At 37.1% G+C, this 20,679-nt stretch overlaps 1 protein-coding gene across 1 annotated transcript; it reads left to right on the plus strand.

Moving 5' to 3' along the window:
• Positions 1 to 13,976: 13,976 nt before the first annotated feature.
• Positions 13,977 to 15,603, plus strand: LOC112721950 (uncharacterized). The gene is given in 2 exon segments (XM_072206162.1): positions 13,977 to 14,032; positions 14,034 to 15,603. Coding segments are annotated over 2 exon segments (1,599 nt in total). The 3' UTR covers positions 15,577 to 15,603.
• The last annotated feature ends 5,076 nt before the right edge of the window (positions 15,604 to 20,679 follow it).

A 20,679-nucleotide genomic window follows, 5' to 3' on the forward strand; every position in this document is an offset into this window, starting at 1 on the left:
CACAATAAATTCAAATTGGCATTTAGATTCCTGATGTTCATCATGTTGAACCCATTTTATTGGTGGTTTTGCTGTGATGACGATCCATTATTTCATGTAAGTATCCAATTTTCCAACATTATATTAGATTTTGTGGCGTTTGTAAACTGTGACTGTGTAATCAATATTTTCTTCCCTGGTAATTATTATGGATGGTATCCATAGTTAAAGGTTAGAGAAATTTATACATGTCCTCAAGAGATGTTTTATATGCTTTATTATCTGCACAAACAGAGTGTTGTTTTAATAGAAATTATAGATCTATTCTCACTCTGCAATCCATTGTGCAACAGACATGTTAGGGGATCTGAACAGAGTCCACTTGTTTTTTATTATTTTAAATGATAATAAGAGCAAACTACCATTTGGAATAAGGTGAATTCTATTTTAGCGGGATTTCTTGAAGGATCAGAAGGTCCTTGGTCCTTATCCAATCTGTTGCCTACCCAACATGGTCCGTGTACTGAATTTCACCTTATTTGTTCATAAATACAATCGTCAGTCCGTCTGATTTTATTTTGTGTAGACACAAAAATACTGCATTCCGCTCTTCATGTTTGACTGGATCATTTTATTTTAGCTGTCTTCTATATGGCTGACTTAATTTTTCTATTTTTAACATCGCGTTTGTCAAAGTTTTACTTTTTGTTTTTTCGTTAAATCTTGCTTCTCCTTGTGATAAGATTTAGGGTGCCTCTAATTTGACCGAAAGTAATTATTTTACCGTGAACTTTCTCATTCTTAGAATATCATCCTATTTGTCTTCTCTGTGAGTGTTATGAGCTCTAAAAAAATACACTACTTGATTCCTACATCGATGTTGTGGTTGCACCAGTACGACTGGATTTACCAGATGTCTAAATTAGGGCCAACTTCCTTCTTTGTGGACTAATGGTGGCACTCTAATCGGCAGATTATGTAAGAATTTGTAACAGAACAGAAGAGAGAGAGATTTGTTCAAATGTATTAATACCCTGAACTGTTTATTGGAAGATAGTTCAGAGTTTTGGAGAGAAATGTGATAGTGGAATTAGATTTAGGAGGAAAAAGGGTGTCTTATTCGAGACTTTCTCACTGATTCTCAATACAATAAGAAGATTATATCCCCCCTCCCCCTTTTCCTTCTCTCCAAATTAAAATGTGAAGCTTCTAAAAATAAAAATATAAGGGAACTATAGCATTGTTAGTGTTAGAAGTTTTGAAAATGATCTGTTTGGATTCATGCCATTAAGTGATCTTAAGATGATTAAAGACAAATGTTTAAGGGAAAGAAAACTCAAAAAAATCCTCTTCATTACTTAATTAGGGTATCAGCATGTTAAAGTGTATTTTTTATTCGAGTATCCTAATTATTTCATTTATTTGTAGGATAACAGGTTTGGGTTGCCTACAATGAATCTGCATGGCTTTTATGCAATCCTGTGGACAACTCCATCAATATCTGTCGAGTTAGTTCACATGATTTTTTTTCCCGCTTATTACTTGGTCATTAGAACCAGACATCATTTGTATTTTTTTCCTTCCCCGTTTAGCTGATTACCACCCTAAACCCTAATGCGATAAAAATGACCACAACCCCCGACGCAGCCGCCGCAGCCTCATCTGAAGCTCAGCTGCTGAAAACGGTGACAACCATCCTCACCAGCCACCCTGACCCCCACTCCGCGCTCAAACTCTTAATACAAAATCTCACCCTCCCCACGGTGCTTTCCGTCCTCTCCTCTACCCAACTCCGCCGCACCCACTCCGCCACCCTCTTCTCCTTCTTCCACATCTTCCGCCACTCTCCCCACCCTTCTCTCTCCTCCTCCCCTGAGCCCCTCCTCGCCTTCCTCCCCGGCCTCCTCGTCCACCGCCGCTACTCCTCCACCCGCTCCCTCCTCCTCAACTTCATCTCCTCCGACCACCCCCGCCACTCCCTCCACCAGCTCCTCCTCCGCTGCCCCCGTCTCCCGCAGCCACTCCTCGACACCTCCCTCTCTACCTACGCCCTCTCTGACCACCCCGACCTCGCCTTCCACCTCTTCAACAAGATGAAGTGCCTGACGTTAGGATTTTTGCTTGTAAAGAAATTTCATAAAAATAGTCGCGTTGTAGATATAGTATCTAAACCAACAAAAATCCCTTCGTACAAACGTTTTGGTTGTCACAAGTAACAAACCCCTAAATAAATTGATAACCGAAGTATTCAAACCTCAGGTCGTCTTCTCAAGGAACTGCAGGGAAGTTTGTTCTTATTATTGGTTATGGAGATTGTAAATTTGGGGTTTCAAGAATGAGGAACAAGTAATTTAATGACGAGTAAATTAAATGACAATTAAAAATAAATAAATAAATGTAAAATAAACTTTTGGCAAGGTATGAGAAATTGGAAGTCCAGACTTAGTTACCCTTATCAATAATAATGAAAGTTGAATCTTAATTCCACTTAGTCAACCTTTACTAAAGCAAAGGAAAGTCAAAGGATTAATTAGTTTGACCTTCGAATCCTTTTTATTTCCTAAGAAAAGATTGGGATTATTGAAAGTCAATTCAATTAGCAAAGATAACAGTTATCAATTATATTGAGCTAAGATAACTCCTGAGTTACTGATTTCTTAACCAAGACCAAAAGGGGAAAAAGTAAATTTGCTGGAATAAAAATGCCCTTAGATGGGAAGCAACAGTAACATAAATAAAAGAAAGCAATAATAAACTGAAATACCTCAAATAACATTAAAATCATAACATGAATGTAGCATAAGCTAAATTGAAAAGATAATTAATAATTAAAGTAATAAAATAAAAGCATTAGAGTATTTCAAATGGAAGAGAAATATAAATTAAAGTAACATTGAACCTGTGATGAAGAAGAAATAATCCTAAATTCTAATCCTAAGAGAGAGGAGAGAACCTCTCTCTAAAAACTACATCTAATCCTAAAATTGTGAATTATGAGAGCTTAATTATGAATGGATACATTTTCCCACTTTATAGCCTCTAATTTGTGTTTTCTGGGCCACAAATTGGGTCGAAAACAGCCCAGAAATCGCTGGAGAAGAAATCTGCCACGCTGATTTTTGTAACTGCAATGCATCCGCGTGGATGATGCGTTCGCGTCACCTAGTATCAAGGCAACTATGGCATGTTATATATTAAATCGAAGCTCCGGACGTTAGCTTTCCAACGCAACTGGAACCGCGTCGTTTAGACCTCTGTAGCTAAAGTTATAGCCGTTTGAGTGCAAAGAGGTCAGGCTGAACAGCTTAGTAATTTCTCCAACTTCTTGTATTCCTTCCACTTTTGCATGCTTCCTTTCCATCCTCTGAGCCATTCCTGCCCTGTAATCTCTGAAATCACTTAACACACATATCAAGGCATCTAATGGTAATAAGAGAGGATTAAACATAGGGAACTTAAGGCCAAAGAAGCATGTTTTCAATCAAAGCACATAATTAGGAAGGCAAATGTAAAACCATGCAAATAGTATGAATAAGTGGGTAAAGAGTTGATAAAATCCACTCAATTGAGCACAAGATAAACCATGAAATAGTGGTTTATCAACCTCCCCACACTTAAACACTAGCATGTCCTCATGCTAAGCTCAAGAGAAACTATAAAGAGATGAAGAGGAATGATAGAATGTATGAAATGCTACCTATGAATGCAACTACATGCAGAATGCTTCTACCTACTTGGTTAAAAATAAATAAATTCTCCAAGACAAATATAAATCAGATTCCACTAATTCAAATCATATAGTAAAAACAAGTAAACTTGTAAGAAGATAGCTCATGAAAGCAAGGAACATAGAATTAAACACTGAGCCCTCATAGGAAGTGTATATCACTCTAGTCTCTCAAGTGTATAGGGTTAATCACTCTACTCTTCCCTATTCATGCTTTCTAAACTTTGTTCTTCATCTAACCAATCAACAAATATTTAATGTACCAATGCAAACATCATGAGGTCTTTTTAGGGTTGTAATGGGGCTGAGGTAAAGGTAAGGATATATGTATGGCCAAGTGAGCTTTATAAAGTGAATCTTTAATTAACCTAAACTTTCACCTAACATACATATACTCTATATAATTCTAATTCATGCCTAGCTACCCATAATTCCCACTTTTGTATAATTTCCATACTCATGTACCAAATTTTTCTTTTTAATTTATCACATGTGCATTGATTTTTCATTAACTTAACATTGGGGTAATTTTGTCCCCTTATTTATTTATTTATTTATTCATTGAATATTTTTGGATTTTTTTATTTTTCTCTTCTTTTTTTTTTGAAACATAAACACAACATATATCAATGCACATGGTATTTTAGTTTAATTTGGTTTCACATGAGCATGCTCCCAAATTCCTGATTTATTCTTATTAATTTAATCCTTTCCTATCAACCCATGTTCCCATGTTTTCCCACACTTAGTTGATACATAATCTCTATCTTAAGCTAACCAAAGATTCAATTTGGAAATTTTTTTTTTTACTTTTGTTTTTCTGCTTAAGGCTAGTGATGTGGTTATAGAACAGAAGGGGATTAAAAGGCTCAAGGTGGCTAACAAGGGTGATGTAAAAGGTAGGCTAATTTGGGATAAGTGAGCTAATAACAAATAATGGCCTCAATCATATGCAAGCATGTAAATATATTAAATATTGGACATATAGAATGGAACAAAGCAAAGATTGCAATTCTAGAGAAGGGAACACACAGGAATAAAAATTTATGGTTAAATAATGTAACCATGTAAATAAGCTCAAATCTCACAGGTTGTGTGTTCTTTGGCTCAAAAACCATGTTCCAAATACAACTTCAAATAAATTTAACATAAAAATTTTTCAATTTAAATTAATGAAATACTATAAAAATTTCTTGAAAAAGAAAATATTACTTCAACCAAGTAGTAACTAAATGCACAAAATCAAATAAACATGCAATCAAATATGCAAATGCAACAACTAACTACAAAGAAAATTTAAATATTGGTGTTGAGTCAAGAAAGTACTAACCCATAGAGATCGGTATCGACCTCCCCACACTTAAAGATTGCACCGTCCTCGGTGCATGCTGAGATGTGCAGGTAGACGGGCTGTTACAACTGATGCTTTTCTCTATAAAGAATGTGCAGATGGACTTGTCTGTTTTCCCATGTAAACTTCTTCCAGTTCCCTTCCGGGTGGCCATCCTGAAAGAAAAAAGGAAGAAAAGTAACCCAGAAATAAAGATAAAAAAATAAATAAAGTATAGGTGTTAATGCCAAATGATAAGGGTCTCATTTACATGGAAGCTTCAACATGTACGTGAGAAAACAATAGAAGCCATGGCATACTAGTGGTGCAAAATTTGCAACAATGGGGAAGAGAGTGGGTAATGAAAGACAATGTAAGTTCATGTCAATGCAAAAGAAATATTAGTAAAATAAAAATTTAGCATTGATTTAAATAATATTACCCAATTAGAATAAAACAAGTCATGAAGCACCCAAAATAATTCAAGAGAAAATGCAACAGTTAAAAAAAATTTTTTTAACACCAAAGGAAAAATAATTAATTTTAGAAAAGAAAATAAAAATATGCACAAAATTAAGATGCAATGAATGAAATATGCAAATAAACTAAGTAAAATATAACGGAGGTGAAAGAAAATAAGAAAGGAAGAAGAAAGAAATAAGAAAAGATAAGAAAAATAAGGATTAGAGAAGAAAAGATAGGAAAAATTGGCTGATCAGGATATTCTGTGCGCCGCTTGTGACGCGGTCGCGTGGTGCGCGATAAGGTCAGGTGACGCGGACGCGTGGGTCACGCGATCGCGTGGACTGTTTTGTGTGATTGGCGTGAGTGCAGCCTCGCGGTCGCGCAACTCTCTGTTCGAAACCCTTTTTGCCAAAAATCTGGGTGACGCGATCGCGTGGGTGACGCGGTCGCGTGACTGGCCATCTTTTGAAAACGACACGGACGCGTGGGGCACACGTTCGCGTGGGAGGGTTTTGGACTTCCAGCACGAGTCCAGCCTCACTCCAGCCCAACTTGCTGCCATGCACCCATTTACGTCGATTTCTCAGAGCCACGCGTTCGCGTGGGTGACGCGATCGCGTGGGAGGCTATTTTTTCAAATGACGCGGCCGCGTGGATCAATTTGTGCCATTAGCGTGCCTCCAGCCACGCTTTCACGTGACTCTCTGTTCATCCTCATTTTCTTCCAAACGCACATACGACGCGGACGCGTCAGCTTCACTGTCGCGTCGCGTGCGAGAATCCTTTTTTTTATCTGAAAAAAATGTAGAATGCAGTGTTAATATGAATGTGATGCAAAACTCCAGGTTCAATATAATAAAATAAAATAAAACTTGAAAACAATCAAAACTAAATAAAATTAAAATTGGAAAAGGAACGATCATACCATGGTGGGTTGTCTCCCACCTAACACTTTTAGTTAAAGTCCTTAAGTTGGACATTTGGTGAGCTCCCTGTTATGGTGGTTTATGCTTGTACTGATCCAGGAATCTCCACCAATGTTTGTACTTCCAATATCCTCCGGGGTCCCAAACTAGGCGCAGAAAGCCTTCAAGTAAGTTAAAGCAAGTGACAAGACCCCAAGAGTGTTGATTTCTGGGATGAATTCCGGGGTCCCAAATCTTGCTTTTGCACCCGTCTTCTTGTTGATCATTATGATTCCATCCGGGTAGCAAGCAATCTGAATTCTCACTAGAGCGGCCAAACAACTTCCTAGACCCATTCAGTTGAGCTTTACACCAACCTTTGCGTTTAAACTTAAAGCTTCCAACCATAATGAACCTTGCAGGACAATTCTTACCACTGACCATCTTCCTCTTACTCTTAATGCCACAAAGAGCTCTAAGTTGACCATCCGTCTCCAGTAGCCCATATTCAAGTGGGGTTAGAAAGCTAAGGGATATGAATTTTACCCACTTGAATGTTGTGATGGCAACTTAGGGGGAGGTATTTTTAATGAAATTGCAAGCTCCACTCCCTTGTGCTCTTCTCTGATAATTACCACCTCTTTGCACACTTCTTTAATACCAACCTCTTCCTCTTGGTAGCTTTCTTCCGATTCAATCCTTTCTTCATTGCTCACCAAGGGCATGGGAGGTAGTGCTTCTCCTTCTTTAATCTCCATCTCTTGATTAACCTCTTCCAAGTCTTCAACTATGATATGCTTTGGAGGTTGTACACCCTCCTCAACATCAAATGCAACTGTCTTGGAAGGAGGCTCTATGTCTTGACTTCTCCATGGAGGTTCAGCATCTCCTAAGTCTTCAACCACTTCTTCTTCTGCAACTATTATGGCTTCCTCCACTTGTTCCAATACAAAGCCATGTTCCTCATTGTCCACCGAAGTTTCTAGTGTCTCCTTCATGCTTTGCTCTTCTTTTGATTCTCCACATGTAGCCATGGGAGTTCTTTGAGTGCTCAGATATTGGGAAGCTATCATATTTACCACCTCGCCGAAGGCGGCCGCGAAATTTAGCACATTCTTAGTCATCCTTTCTTGCCTTTGAAGAATAACACGAAGTCTGTCATCCATTGGAGGTTGGGGTGGATATGAAGATTCATTGGGTGGGAGAGAGGGTTCATAATAGGAAGGTGGTTCATCTTGATAATGATATGGAGATAGTGAATATTGAGGTGGTGGTTCATGAGAGTAGTTGTGTTGGAAAGGTGGTGGTTCTGTGTATGGTTCATTTGACTCATAAGGTGGTTGGTATGGTGGATGTGGGTTAGGGTCATATGGTGGTGTTTGGTGGTGAGGGACTTGTGAGTATGGTGGTCCAAAATCATGATGAGGAAAGAGTTCATAGGCATATGGTGGTGGTTGTTCATAGTCCATTGGAGGTGGTTGTTGCCATGAGGGTTGATCAAATCCTTGTGGCTCCTCCCATCTTTGATTGTTCCAACCTTGATGTCTGTTCTCATTATAATTTCTTCTTCCTGCAACATAATTGTAACCAGACTCATAGCGATGGTGGTGAGAACTCATAATAGCAATTAAAAATTAATAAAAAAAATAAAAACAAATTTAAATTAAAAGGTTATTTAAATTTGAATTTGAAAATTAAATTTTGAATTTTTGAATTTTTTTTTTTTTTGAAATTTGATTTTTGAAATAAGATAAGATGAAATAAAAATTTTAAAGTAAAAACCAATAACCTCTTAACTTAAGAAAAAGCAAAAATAAAAACAAAAATAAAAGCAAATAAACAAATAAAAAGAAAATATTTACAATAACCAATAATAAGGCACACGTTTGTAATTCCCCGGCAACGGCGCCATTTTGACGTTAGGATTTTTGCTAGTAAAGAAATTTCATAAAAACAGTCGCGTTGTAGATATAGTATCTAAACCAACAAAAATCCCTTCTTACAAACGTTTTGGTTGTCACAAGTAACAAACCCCTAAATAAATTGATAACCGAAGTATTCAAACCTCGGGTCGTCTTCTCAAGGAACTGCAGGGAAGTATGTTCTTATTATTGGTTATGGAGATTGTAAATTTGGGGTGTCAAGAATGAGGAACAAGTAATTTAATGACGAGTAAATTAAATGACAATTAAAAATAAATAAATAAATGTAAAATAAACTTTTGGCAAGGTATGAGAAATTGGAAGTCCAGACTTAGTTACCCTTATCAATAATAATGAAAGTTGAATCTTAATTTCACTTAGTCAACCTTTACTAAAGCAAAGAAAAGTCAAGGGATTAATTAGTTTGACCTTCGAATCCTATTTATTTCCTAAGAAAAGATTGGGATTATTGAAAGTCAATTCAATTAGCAAAGATAACAGTTATCAATTATATTGAGCTAAGATAACTCCTGAGTTACTGATTTCTTAACCAAAACCAAAAGGAGAAAAAGTAAATTTGCTGGAATAAAAATGCCCTTAGATGGGAAGCAACAGTAACATAAATAAAAGAAAGCAATAATAAACTGAAATACCTCAAATAACATTAAAATCATAACATGAATGTAGCATAAGCTAAATTGAAAAGATAAATAATAATTAAAGTAATAAAATTAAAGCATTAGAGTATTTCAAATGGAAGAGAAATATAAATTAAAGTAACATTGAACCTGTGATGAAGAAGAAATAATCCTAAATCCTAATCCTAAGAGAGAGGAGAGAACCTCTATCTCTAAAAACTACATCTAATCCTAAAATTGTGAATTATGAGAGCTTAATTATGAATGGATGCATTCCCCCACTTTATAGCCTCTAATCTGTGTTTTCTGGGCCACAAACTGGGTCGAAAACAGCCCAGAAATCGCTGGAGAAGAAATCTGCTACGCTGATTTTCGTAACTGCGACGTGTCCACGTAGATGACGCGTTCGCGTCGCCTTGCTTCAGGGAAACTATGGCATATTATATATCAAATCGAAGCCCCGGACGTTAGCTTTCCAACGCAACTGGAACCGCGTCGTTTGGACCTCTGTAGCTAAAGTTACAGCCGTTTGAGTGCAAATAGGTCAGGCTGGACAGCTTAGTAATTTCTCCGACTTCTTGTATTCCTTCCACTTTTGCATGCTTCCTTTCCATCCTCTGAGCCATTCCTGCCCTGTAATCTCTGAAATCACTTAACACACATATCAAGGTATCTAATGGTAATAAGAGAGGATTAAACATAGGGAACTTAAGGCCAAAGAAGCATGTTTTCAATCAAAGCACGTAATTAGGAAGGCAAATGTAAAACCATGCAAATAGTATGAATAAGTGGGTAAAGAGTTGATAAAATCCACTCAATTGAGCACAAGATAAACCATGAAATAGTGGTTTATCAGCGCCTCCACATTAAACCCAACCTCCTCACCTGCCACTCCCTCCTCTCCTCCCTCGTCCGCCGCCACCCTCATTCCTCCCACTCCATTCACCTCTCCAAACAAGTCTTTAACGATTCCCTTAAGCTCGGTATAACCCCAAACACCACCACCTTCAACATCTTGATCCATGGTTCATGTCTTGATAATAATTTTAATAATGCTCTTAGCTTCATGAACCAAATGACTAATTTTACTTGTTCTCCTGATAATATCACTTACAATACTATTCTTGATGCATAAGGGCTAATTGAGTATGGTTAGGGAGATTTTGCTAGAGATAAAAGGTAGCGGGGTTTTCCCAAATAGGAACACCTATAATATCTTGGTTCATGGCTATTGTAAGTTGAGGTGGTTGAAGGAGGCTGTCGAGGTTGTCGAGTTGATGAGAGCAAACGACATGGTACCGGAAATTTGGACTTATAATACAATCATGAGGGGTTTGTGCAACGAGGGGAAGGTCAAGGAGGCGATTAGCCTTAGGGATGATATGGAGAGCCTGAGGGTGATGCCGGATGAGGTTACCTACAATACTCTGATTGACGGGTGTTTTCAGTGGCGGGGGAGTGTGGAGGCATTCAAGTAGGTTGAGGAAATGAAGGAAAAGGGAGTCAAGCCAAACGCGGTGACTCACAATATAATGGTGAAGTGGTACTGTAAGGAAGGTAAGATGGATGAAGCCGGCTGTGTCGTGGCAAAGATGGTAGAGAATGGGTTTTCACCGGACTGTTTTACTTATAATACTATGATCAATGGTTATTGTAAAGCAGGAACTCTGGGAGAAGCTTTTAAGATAATGGATGAAATGGGGAGGAAAGGTTTAAAGATGGATACTTTTACTCTGAACACTATAGTGCACAAATTGTTCGTGGAGAAGCTGCTCAAAGAGGCATACGAGTTGACTGTGAAGGCCGCAAAGCGAGGTTATATTCTCGATGAGTTAACCTATGGAACTCTAATCATGGGATACTTTAAAAATGATCAAACAAACAAAGCTCTGAAGCTTTGGGATGAGATGAAAAGGAAGGGGATCATTCCTAGTGTTGTAACTTATAATACTATAATTGGGAGGTTGTGCCATTCTTTAAAAACTGATCAGGCTGTAGATAAATTGAATGAGCTTTTAGATAAAGGTTTGGCCCCCGATGAAGCTACGTGTAACATAATTCTTCATGGTTTCTGTTGGGAGGGAGCATTGAAGAAAGCATTCTTGTTCTATAACAGAATGGTTGAGAACTCATTCAAGCCTGATGTTATTACATGTAACATTCTTCTTCGAGGGATTTGCAAATATGGTATGTTCGAGAAGGCTTTTAATTTATTTAACACATGGATCATTAAAGGTAAGCCCGTTGATGCAGTTACGTACAACACGTTGATTTCTGTCCTTTGCAAAGAAGGGAAACTTGATGAAGCATTTGACCTCATGACTGAGATGGAGAAGAAAAAATTGGGGCCGGACCGATATACTTATACTACCATCATTGGTGCACTTACTCATGCTGGGAGAACTGAGGAAGCAAAGAAATTCATGTCAAAACTCCCAGAGACAAGTCCAAATATGATAAGTGAAGACACTTCACAAATACTTAGTTCAGGCGACATGGATTACTTAGAACAGATAACTAATTTTTGTACTCAAAGGGAAGTACAAAGAGGCAATGAAACTATTTCAAGAATCAGAGTAGAAAGGAGTTAGTTTGCATAAATCAGCGTATTTCAAGTTAATGGATGGGCTATTGAAGAGGCGAAAAAGCATATCGAAGGACTCCTTATCAGATTGACACAATAAATTCAAATTGGCATTTAGAGTCCTGATGTTCATCATGTTGAACCCATTTTATTGGTGGTTTTGCTGTGATGACGATCCATTATTTCATGTAAGTATCCAATTTTTCAACATTATATTAGATTTTGTGGCGTTTGTAAACTGTGACTGTGTAATCAATATTTTCTTCCCTGGTAATTATTATGGATGGTATCCATAGTTAAAGGTTAGAGAAAGTTATTCATGTCCTCAAGAGATGTTTTATATGCTTTATTATCTGCACAAACAGAGTGTTGCTTTAATAGAAATTATAGATCTATTCTCACACTGCAATCCATTGTGCAACAGACATGTTAGGGGATCTGAACAGAGTCCACTTGTTTTTTATTGTTTTAAATGATAATAAGAGCAAACTACCATTTGGAACAAGGTGCATTCTGTTTAGCGGGATTTCTTGAAGGATCAGAAGGTCCTTGGTTCTTATGCAATCCGTTGCCTACCAAGCATGGTCCGTGTACTGAATTTTACCTTATTTGTTCATAAATACAATCGTCAGTCCGTCTGATTTTATTTTGTGTAGCCACGAAAATACTACATTCCGCTTTTCATGTTTGACTGGATCATTTTATTTTAGCTGTCTTTTATATGGCTGACTTAATTTTTCTATTTTTAACATCGCGTCTGTCAAAGTTTTACTTTTTGTTTTTTCGTTAAATCTTGCTTCTCCTTGTGGTAAGATTTAGGGTGCCTCTAATTTGAGCGAAAGTAATTATTTTACCATGAACTTTCTCATTCTTAGAATATCATCCTATTTGTCTTCTCTGTGATTGTCATGAGCTCTGAAAAAAATACACTACCTGATTCCTACATCGATGTTGTGGTTGCACCAGTACGACTAGATTTTCCAGATGTCTAAATTAGGGCCAACTTCCTTCTTTGTGGACTAATGGTGGCACTCTAATCGGCAGATTGTGTATGAATTTGTAACATAACAGAAAAGAGAGAGATTTGTTCCAATGTATTAATACACTGAACTGTTTATTGAAAGATAGTTCAGAGTTTTGGAGAGAAATGTGATAGTGGAATTAGATTTAGGAGGAAAAAGGGTATCTTATTCGAGATTTTCTCACTGATTCTCAATACAATAAGAAGATTATATCCCCCCTCCCCCTTTACCTCCTCTCCAAATTAAAATGTGAAGCTTCTAAAAATAAAAATATAAGATAAATTTGCCTTCACAATTACATATTGGATCTCTAGCTAATAGACTTCCTAAGTTTTAACCATGTCAGGAACTATAGCATTGTTAGTGTCAAAAGTTTTGAAAATGATCTGTTTGGATTCATGCCATTAAGTGATCTTAAGATGATTAAAGACAAAATGTTTAAGGAAAAAAAAACTCAAAAAACCCATCTTCATTACTTAATTAGGGAATAAGCATGTCAAACTGTATTTCTTATTCGAGTATCCTAATTATTTCATTTATTTGTACGATAAAAGGTTTGAGTTTCCTACAATGAATCTGCATGGCTTTTAAGTAATACTGTGGACAACTCCATCAACATCTGTCGGGTTAGTTCTCATGATTTTTTTTTCCCGCTTATTGCTTGGTCATTAGAACCAGACATCATTTGTGTTTTTTTTCCTTCCCCATTTAGCTGATTACCATCCTAAACCCTAATGCGATAAAAATGACCACCACCACCGACGCAGCCTCATCGGAAGCTCAGTTGCTGAAAACGGTGACCACCATCCTCACCAGCCACCCTGACCCCCACTCCGTGCTCAAACTCTTAATCCAAAATCTTACCCTCCCCACGGTGCTTTCCGTCCTCTCCTCCACCCAACTCCACCGCACCCACTCCGCCACCCTCCTCTCCTTCTTCCACATCTTCCGCCACTCTCCCCACCCTTCTCTCTCCTCCTCCCCGGCCTCCTCGTCCACCACCGCTACTCCTCCGCCCGCTCCCTGCTTCTCAACTTCATCTCCTCCAACCACCCACGCCACTCCCTCCACCAGCTTCTCCTCCGCCACCCCCGTCTCCCGCAGCCACTCCTCGATACCTCCCTCTCTGCCTACGCCCTCTCCGACCACCCCAACCTCGCCTTCCAGCTCTTCAACAAGATGAAGCGCCTCCTCATTAAACCCAACCTCCTCACCTGCCACTCCCTCCTCTCCTCCCTCGTCCGCTGCCACCCTCATTCCTCCCACTCCATTCACCTCTCCAAACAAGTCTTTAACGATTCTCTTAAGCTCGGTATAACCCCAAACACCACCACCTTCAACATCTTGATCCATGGTTCTTGTCTTGATAATAATTTTAATAATGCTCTTAGATTCATGAACCAAATGACTGATTTTACTTGTTCTCCTGATAATATCACTTACAATACTATTCTTGATGCATAAGGGCCAATTGAGTAATGTTAGGTAGGTTTTGCTAGAGATGAAAGGTAGCGGGGTTTCCCTAAATAGGAACACCTATAATATCTTGGTTCATGGCTATTGTAAGTTGAGGTGGTTGAAGGAGGCTGCCAAGGTTGTCGAGTTGATGAGAGCAAACGACATGGTACCGGATATTTGGACTTATAATACAATCATGAGGGGTTTGTGCGACGAGGGGAAGGTCAAGGAGGCGATTAGCCTTAGGGATAATATGGAGAGCCTGCGGGTGATGCCGGATGAGGTTACCTACAATACTCTGATTGACGGGTGTTTTCAATGGTGGAGGAGTGTGGAGGCATTCAAGTTGGTTAATGAAATGAAGGGAAAGGGAGTCAAGCCGAACACGGTGACTCACAATATAATGGTGAAGTGGTACTGTAAGGAAGGTAAGATGGATGAAGCTGGCCGTGTCGTGGCAAAGATGGTAGAGAGTGGGTTTTCACTGGACTGTTTTACTTATAATACTATGATCAATGGTTATTGTAAAGCAGGAAATCTGGGAGAAGCTTTTAAGATGATGGATGAAACGGGGAGGAAAGGTTTAAAGATGGATACTTTTACTCTGAACTCTATAGTGCACAAATTGTGCGTGGAGAAGCTGCTCAAAGAAGCATACAAGTTGACTGTGAAGGCCGCAAAGCAAGGTTATATTCTCGATGAGGTAACCTATAGAACTCTAATCATGGGATACTTTAAAAATGATCAAACAAACAAAGCTCTGAAGCTTTGGGATGAGATGAAGGAGAAGGAGATCATTCCTAGTGTTGTCACTTATAATACTATAATTGGGGAGTTGTGCCATTCTTTAAAAATTGATCAGGCTGTAGATAAATTGAACGAGCTTTTAGATAAAGGTTTGGACTCCGATGAAGCTACGTGTAACATAATTATTCATGGTTTCGGTTGGGAGGGAGCATTGGAGAAAGCATTCTTGTTCTATAACGGAATGGTTGAGAACTCATTCAAGCCTGATGTTATTACATGTAACATTCTTCTTCGAGGGCTTTGCAAACATGGTATGTTCGAGAAGGCCTTTAATTTATTTAACACATGGATCATTAAAGGTAAGCCCGTTGATGCAGTTAGGTACAACACGTTGATTTCCGTCCTTTGCAAAGAAGGAAAACTTGATGAAGCATTTGACCTCATGACTGAGATGGAGAAGAAAAAATTGGGGCCGGACCGATATACTTATACTTCCATCATTGGTGCACTTACTCATGCTGGGAGAACTGAGGAAGCAAAGAAATTCATGTCAAAACTCCTAGAGACAAGTCCAAATATAATAAGTGAAGACACTTCACAAATACTTAGTTCAGGCGACATGGATTACTCAGAACAGATAACTAATTTTTGTACTCAAGGGAAGTACAAAGAGGCAATGAAACTATTTCAAGAATCAAAGCAGAAAAGAGTTAGTTTGCATAAATCTGCGTATTTCAAGTTAATGGATGGGCTATTGAAGAGGCGAAAAAGCATATCGAAGGCCTCCTTATCAGATTGACACAATAAATTCAAATTGGAATTTAGATTCCTGATGTTCATCATGTTGAACCCATTTTATTGGTGGTTTTCCTGTGATGACGATCCATTATTTCATGTAAGTATCCAATTTTCTAACATTATGTTAGATTTTGTGGCGTTTGTAAACTGTGACTGTGTAATCAATATTTTCTTTCCTGGTAATTATTATGGATGGTATCCATAGTTAAGGGTTAGAGAAAGTTATTCATGTCCTCAAGAGATGTTTTATATGCTTTATTATCTGCACAAACAGAGTGTTGCTTTAATAGAAATTATAGATCTATTCTCACACTGCAATCCATTATGCAACAGACATGTTAGGGGATCTGAACAGAGTCCACTTGTTTTTTATTGTTTTAAATGATAATAAGAGCAAACTACCATTTGGAACAAGGTGCATTCTGTTTAGCGGGATTTCTTGAAGGATCAGAAGGTCCTTGGTTCTTATGCAATCCGTTGCCTACCAAGCATGGTCCGTGTACTGAATTTTACCTTATTTGTTCATAAATACAATCGTCAGTCCGTCTGATTTTATTTTGTGTAGCCACGAAAATACTACATTCCGCTTTTCATGTTTGACTGGATCATTTTATTTTAGCTGTCTTTTATATGGCTGACTTAATTTTTCTATTTTTAACATCGCGTCTGTCAAAGTTTTACTTTTTGTTTTTTCGTTAAATCTTGCTTATCCTTGTGGTAAGATTTAGGGTGCCTCTAATTTGAGCGAAAGTAATTATTTTACCGTGAACTTTCTCATTCTTAGAATATCATCCTATTTGTTTTTTCTGTGATTGTCATGAGCTCTGAAAAAAATACACAACTTGATTCCTACATCGATGTTGTGGTTGCACCAGTACGACTGGATTTACCAGATGTCTAAGTTAGGACCAACTTCCTTCTTTGTGGACTAATGGTGGCACTCTAATCGGCAGATTGTGTATGAATTTGTAACAGAACAGAAAAGAGAGAGATTTGTTCAAATGTATTAATACCCTGAACTGTTTATTGGAAGATAGTTCAGAGTTTTGGAGAGAAATGTGATAGTGGAATTAGATTTAGGAGGAAAAAGGGTGTCTTATTCGAGACTTTCTCACTGATTCTCAATACTATAAGAAGATTATATCCCCCCTCCCCCTTTTCCTCCTCTCCAAATTAAAATGTGAAGCTTCTAAAAATAAAAATATAAGATAAATTTGCCTTCACAATTACATATTGGATCTCTGGCTAATAGACTTCCTAAGTTTTAACCATGTTAGGAACTATAGCATTGTTAGTGTCAGAAGTTTTGAAAATGATCTGTTTGGATTCATGCCATTAAGTGATCTTAAGATGATTAAAGACAAAATGTTTAAGGGAAAAGAAACTCAAAAAAACCCTCTTCATTACTTAATTAGGGAATAAGCATGTTAAAGTGTATTTTTTATTCGAGTATCCTAGTTATTTCATTTATTTGTAGGATAATAGGTTTGGGTTGCCTACAATGAATCTGCATGGCTTTTATGCAATACTGTGGACAACTCCATCAACATCTGTCGGGTTAGTTCTCATGATTTTTTTTTCCCACTTATTGCTTGGTCATTAGAACCAGACATCATTTGTGTTTTTTTCCTTCTTCAGTAGGGGCTGGGTGGTTGGGGGTAGGTGAAAAAAATCACACTCAATCACTTTCATTTTTTTTTCAAGTATACTCTGAGTCTCTGATATGACGATATCAAAATTTGGTCCTTCCTCCAAAAGTAATGTATTATGTATGGTTAAAGAGATGCATTGTCTCTCTCCATCTTTCATATGGCTTTTTCTTTTCAGTGTTTATGAAATCAAGGTCTCTCCTGTAAAAGTAACTGTGTTTTTAAAAGGTTTCATCCTTTTATCTTCAATCTTTCTTATAGTTTTCTCTCTTTTTTTGTTTCCACCTCACTTTTTATTACCGAATCCAAAAAAAAAAAAAGAATTCTATCCAAGGGGTGAAAATAAGCTAGGTTGTCTTAAACAGGCCTCTTGATTTCAAATAGATGGCTTAGGCCTTGCCTATATGCTTAATATAGGGTCTTTTTTAAAGCCTAGAGTGATCATTTTTAAGATCAGGTATTGACCGAAAAGTCTATTAAAAGATCTAGGACCTTCAAACAAATTTACAATTTCAACATTTAACTTTCTAAATCAAATAAATAATGCATTATATATGAGTATAAGAATACTAATATAATATGCATTGTTTAGTTATACAAGTTGGCATGCAAAAGCCTAAAAAAGGCTTTGACGCTTTGTAAAAAGTGGTCACCTTGGTGTCTAACATATTTTATAAATGAATTAGGATCTAGTCTAAACTAGGACAAGGACCTATTTGAGTGCATGGACCAAACTATAGGACAATCCCGTCAGCATTCATATGGAAAAAAGGGTTATATCTTTTGTTTTTTATGATCTTTAGGACCATGCCTCAGTAAATAATAATTGTATTTTTGGGTCTCTTATAATAATTTGATCAGTAAGAACCTTTTATAGTTGAAGATCTTCATTTTCTTTTAGTTCTTTCTGCCAATTATGTATCTAAGTTGTGAACTAAAAGTTGAGACTGTTCCAACCTTGAGTTGCATAATAATGTATAACTAACAATTCTGGCAATTTACTCTGGCAAATGACAGTAATTTACTGTTAGAATCAGCGCTATCGCTTGGTCCTACATAGCTTGGCAGTTCCGGATATCTCAACCAAGGTCCTCTGTCTAGCTACCTTGTTTAACATGTGACAAGGAAGTGTATACAACTTGTATATTTTGAAGTTTGATTTTTTTTAGGAGAATACTTTTTGTTGAGAAGTTAGTTGGATATGGTACAGCTGCAGATAATTTATCGCCGCCACTGCCCACCGATCACTTTGCCATAAGAGTGAGCAGAAGCATCAAGGATCATCTTATCCAATGTTGTACTACCACTTTACTGATCATAGTTTTCTTAGAACTTTAATAATTTTGAACAGCATGCCAGAAAGCAAATTAAGGGCCCTTGTTTGTCTTTATGAGGTGACATAGCAATGGTGGTTATGAGCTAAAAGGCAAGTAAGGTCCATCTTGTTTTGTCCTTGAAAATATGACCATAGATTTTCGTATTTACTTCCATTGATATTCATAGGGTAAAGCACAAGAACACAGAATGAAGAGGTTATACATGATTATGTGAAAGATCAAAGAATTCCATCTTTGTAATTTATGCATCATGATCTGTACTTCATTCTTGTTACACATGCTCAATTAAGAGCATTAAGTTTTGGTTGAGCAATGAAAACCAATGCTGGCAGGAAGAAGCAGAAACCGTTGATAACTTTTTTTTTTGGTCGATGGATTGGACAACCCCCAAATTCTAGGTTACACACTCACACAACCACACACACACACATGATATCCTTTTTTTTGGTCAAGCTTGTACTACGTGAGACTCGAACCTGAGACCCCTTAATAAGAAAGGGGAACTGAGGATCTACTAAGATTGATATCAAAAAAGTTGGAGTAATTACCCAAATCGGTTCTCAATTTTAAAAGCAGATATTTTAGTCTTCCAAAAAAATTTACACAAAAACATCTTCATGGTTTTATTCTGACAGACAAATCAGTTTTTAGTTCATTTTTTGGCAGAGTAATTACTCATATTAGTCTCCAAGAATTTTAAAAACAGATATTTTAGTCTCCAAGAAAAATTAATATACAGATCAATTTCTAACATTTTTCTCCATTAGACATAACAGTCTTTCGTCCAAAAAAAAGTAAAATAAAATTATTATTCTTATTATTAATTGCACAATCATATTGTACCATAATTTTTTGGACAAAAATAATGATAAATTTATTCATTAGACTTTTATGTATGTATTTATAATATATATATATATATATATATATATATATATATATATATATATATATATAGTAACTCAATAATAATAATAATAATAATAATAATAATAATAAAATATCTAAAGATGGCACCAAACAATGGCATGTTCTTCCCAGCTGCAAATTCAGATCTTACCCTAACTAGCTACTCAGATGCTGATTGGGCATAGTGTCCAGACTCAAGAAGATCAATCACAGATTTTTGCTTCTTCATTGGAACCGCTTTGATCAGCTGGAAAAGCAAGAAGCAACAAACAGTCTCCAACTCCTCCTCAGAAGCAGAATATAGAGCCTTAGCCAAAGCCACAAGAGAAGTTCAATGGCTACGAAATTTACTCACCGATTTGAAGATCCCTCACCCACAAACAACCCCAATCTACTGTGATAGCCAATCTTCCAGACACATTGCAGCTAACTCAATCTTCCATGAGCGGACAAAAATATTGAAATCAATTGCTACATCATCCGTGACAAGCTTCTTGAAGGTGTAATCCATTTGCTATCTGTCTCGTCAGCTGAACAAGTCGCTAACTTCCTCACCAAGCCCTTAGCTCCAGCTCCCTTTCGCTCGTGCACTTCCAAGCTTCGAATGCTTGACTTTTACATGCCAAGATATTCTAGCTTGAGGGGGCATGTTACTGATCAGCCAAGTTACCAAACTTAGCAAGCTAATTACTGAGTTAATTATGACTTCACTTCTTTGTATATAGAGATTAGAGCAACTAGACCTAGTTAATTGAGTGAGTAGAAATTATGCAACAAGTTAGTTTTCTCGGAGTCAGAGAGTTCTGTTATACTCTCCCTCCAAGTTGCTCCCTAATTCAATGATTTTTGTGTATCTTTGCTAGACCTAGTTTTGTGCTTCTTTTCTCATATCATCTTTAACCCCTTTCTCTTTTACTATACTAAATTCTCTTACTATGTAGACAAATTAACTCATCTTAAATTCTTTCACAAAAATTATGAATTGACTCAAATGACTCTTATTAATTCAAATACAGTGTGGATAGAAGATACACTTCCGTTTATATGTAATATGGCCTATTCAGATATCATGCATCCTATTCATGAATGAATGCTACCTCTTTACATTGTCAAAAAAAATATTATCGAAACGTATGCTATCCTCTGCTAACTTTTCAATGTGCAAATTAAATTAATCCAGCAATCTCAAAGATTCTCCAAGCTCATGAT

Source organism: Arachis hypogaea, chromosome 11 (genome assembly GCF_003086295.3).
Source record: "Arachis hypogaea cultivar Tifrunner chromosome 11, arahy.Tifrunner.gnm2.J5K5, whole genome shotgun sequence".
Classification (NCBI taxonomy): domain Eukaryota; kingdom Viridiplantae; phylum Streptophyta; class Magnoliopsida; order Fabales; family Fabaceae; genus Arachis; species Arachis hypogaea.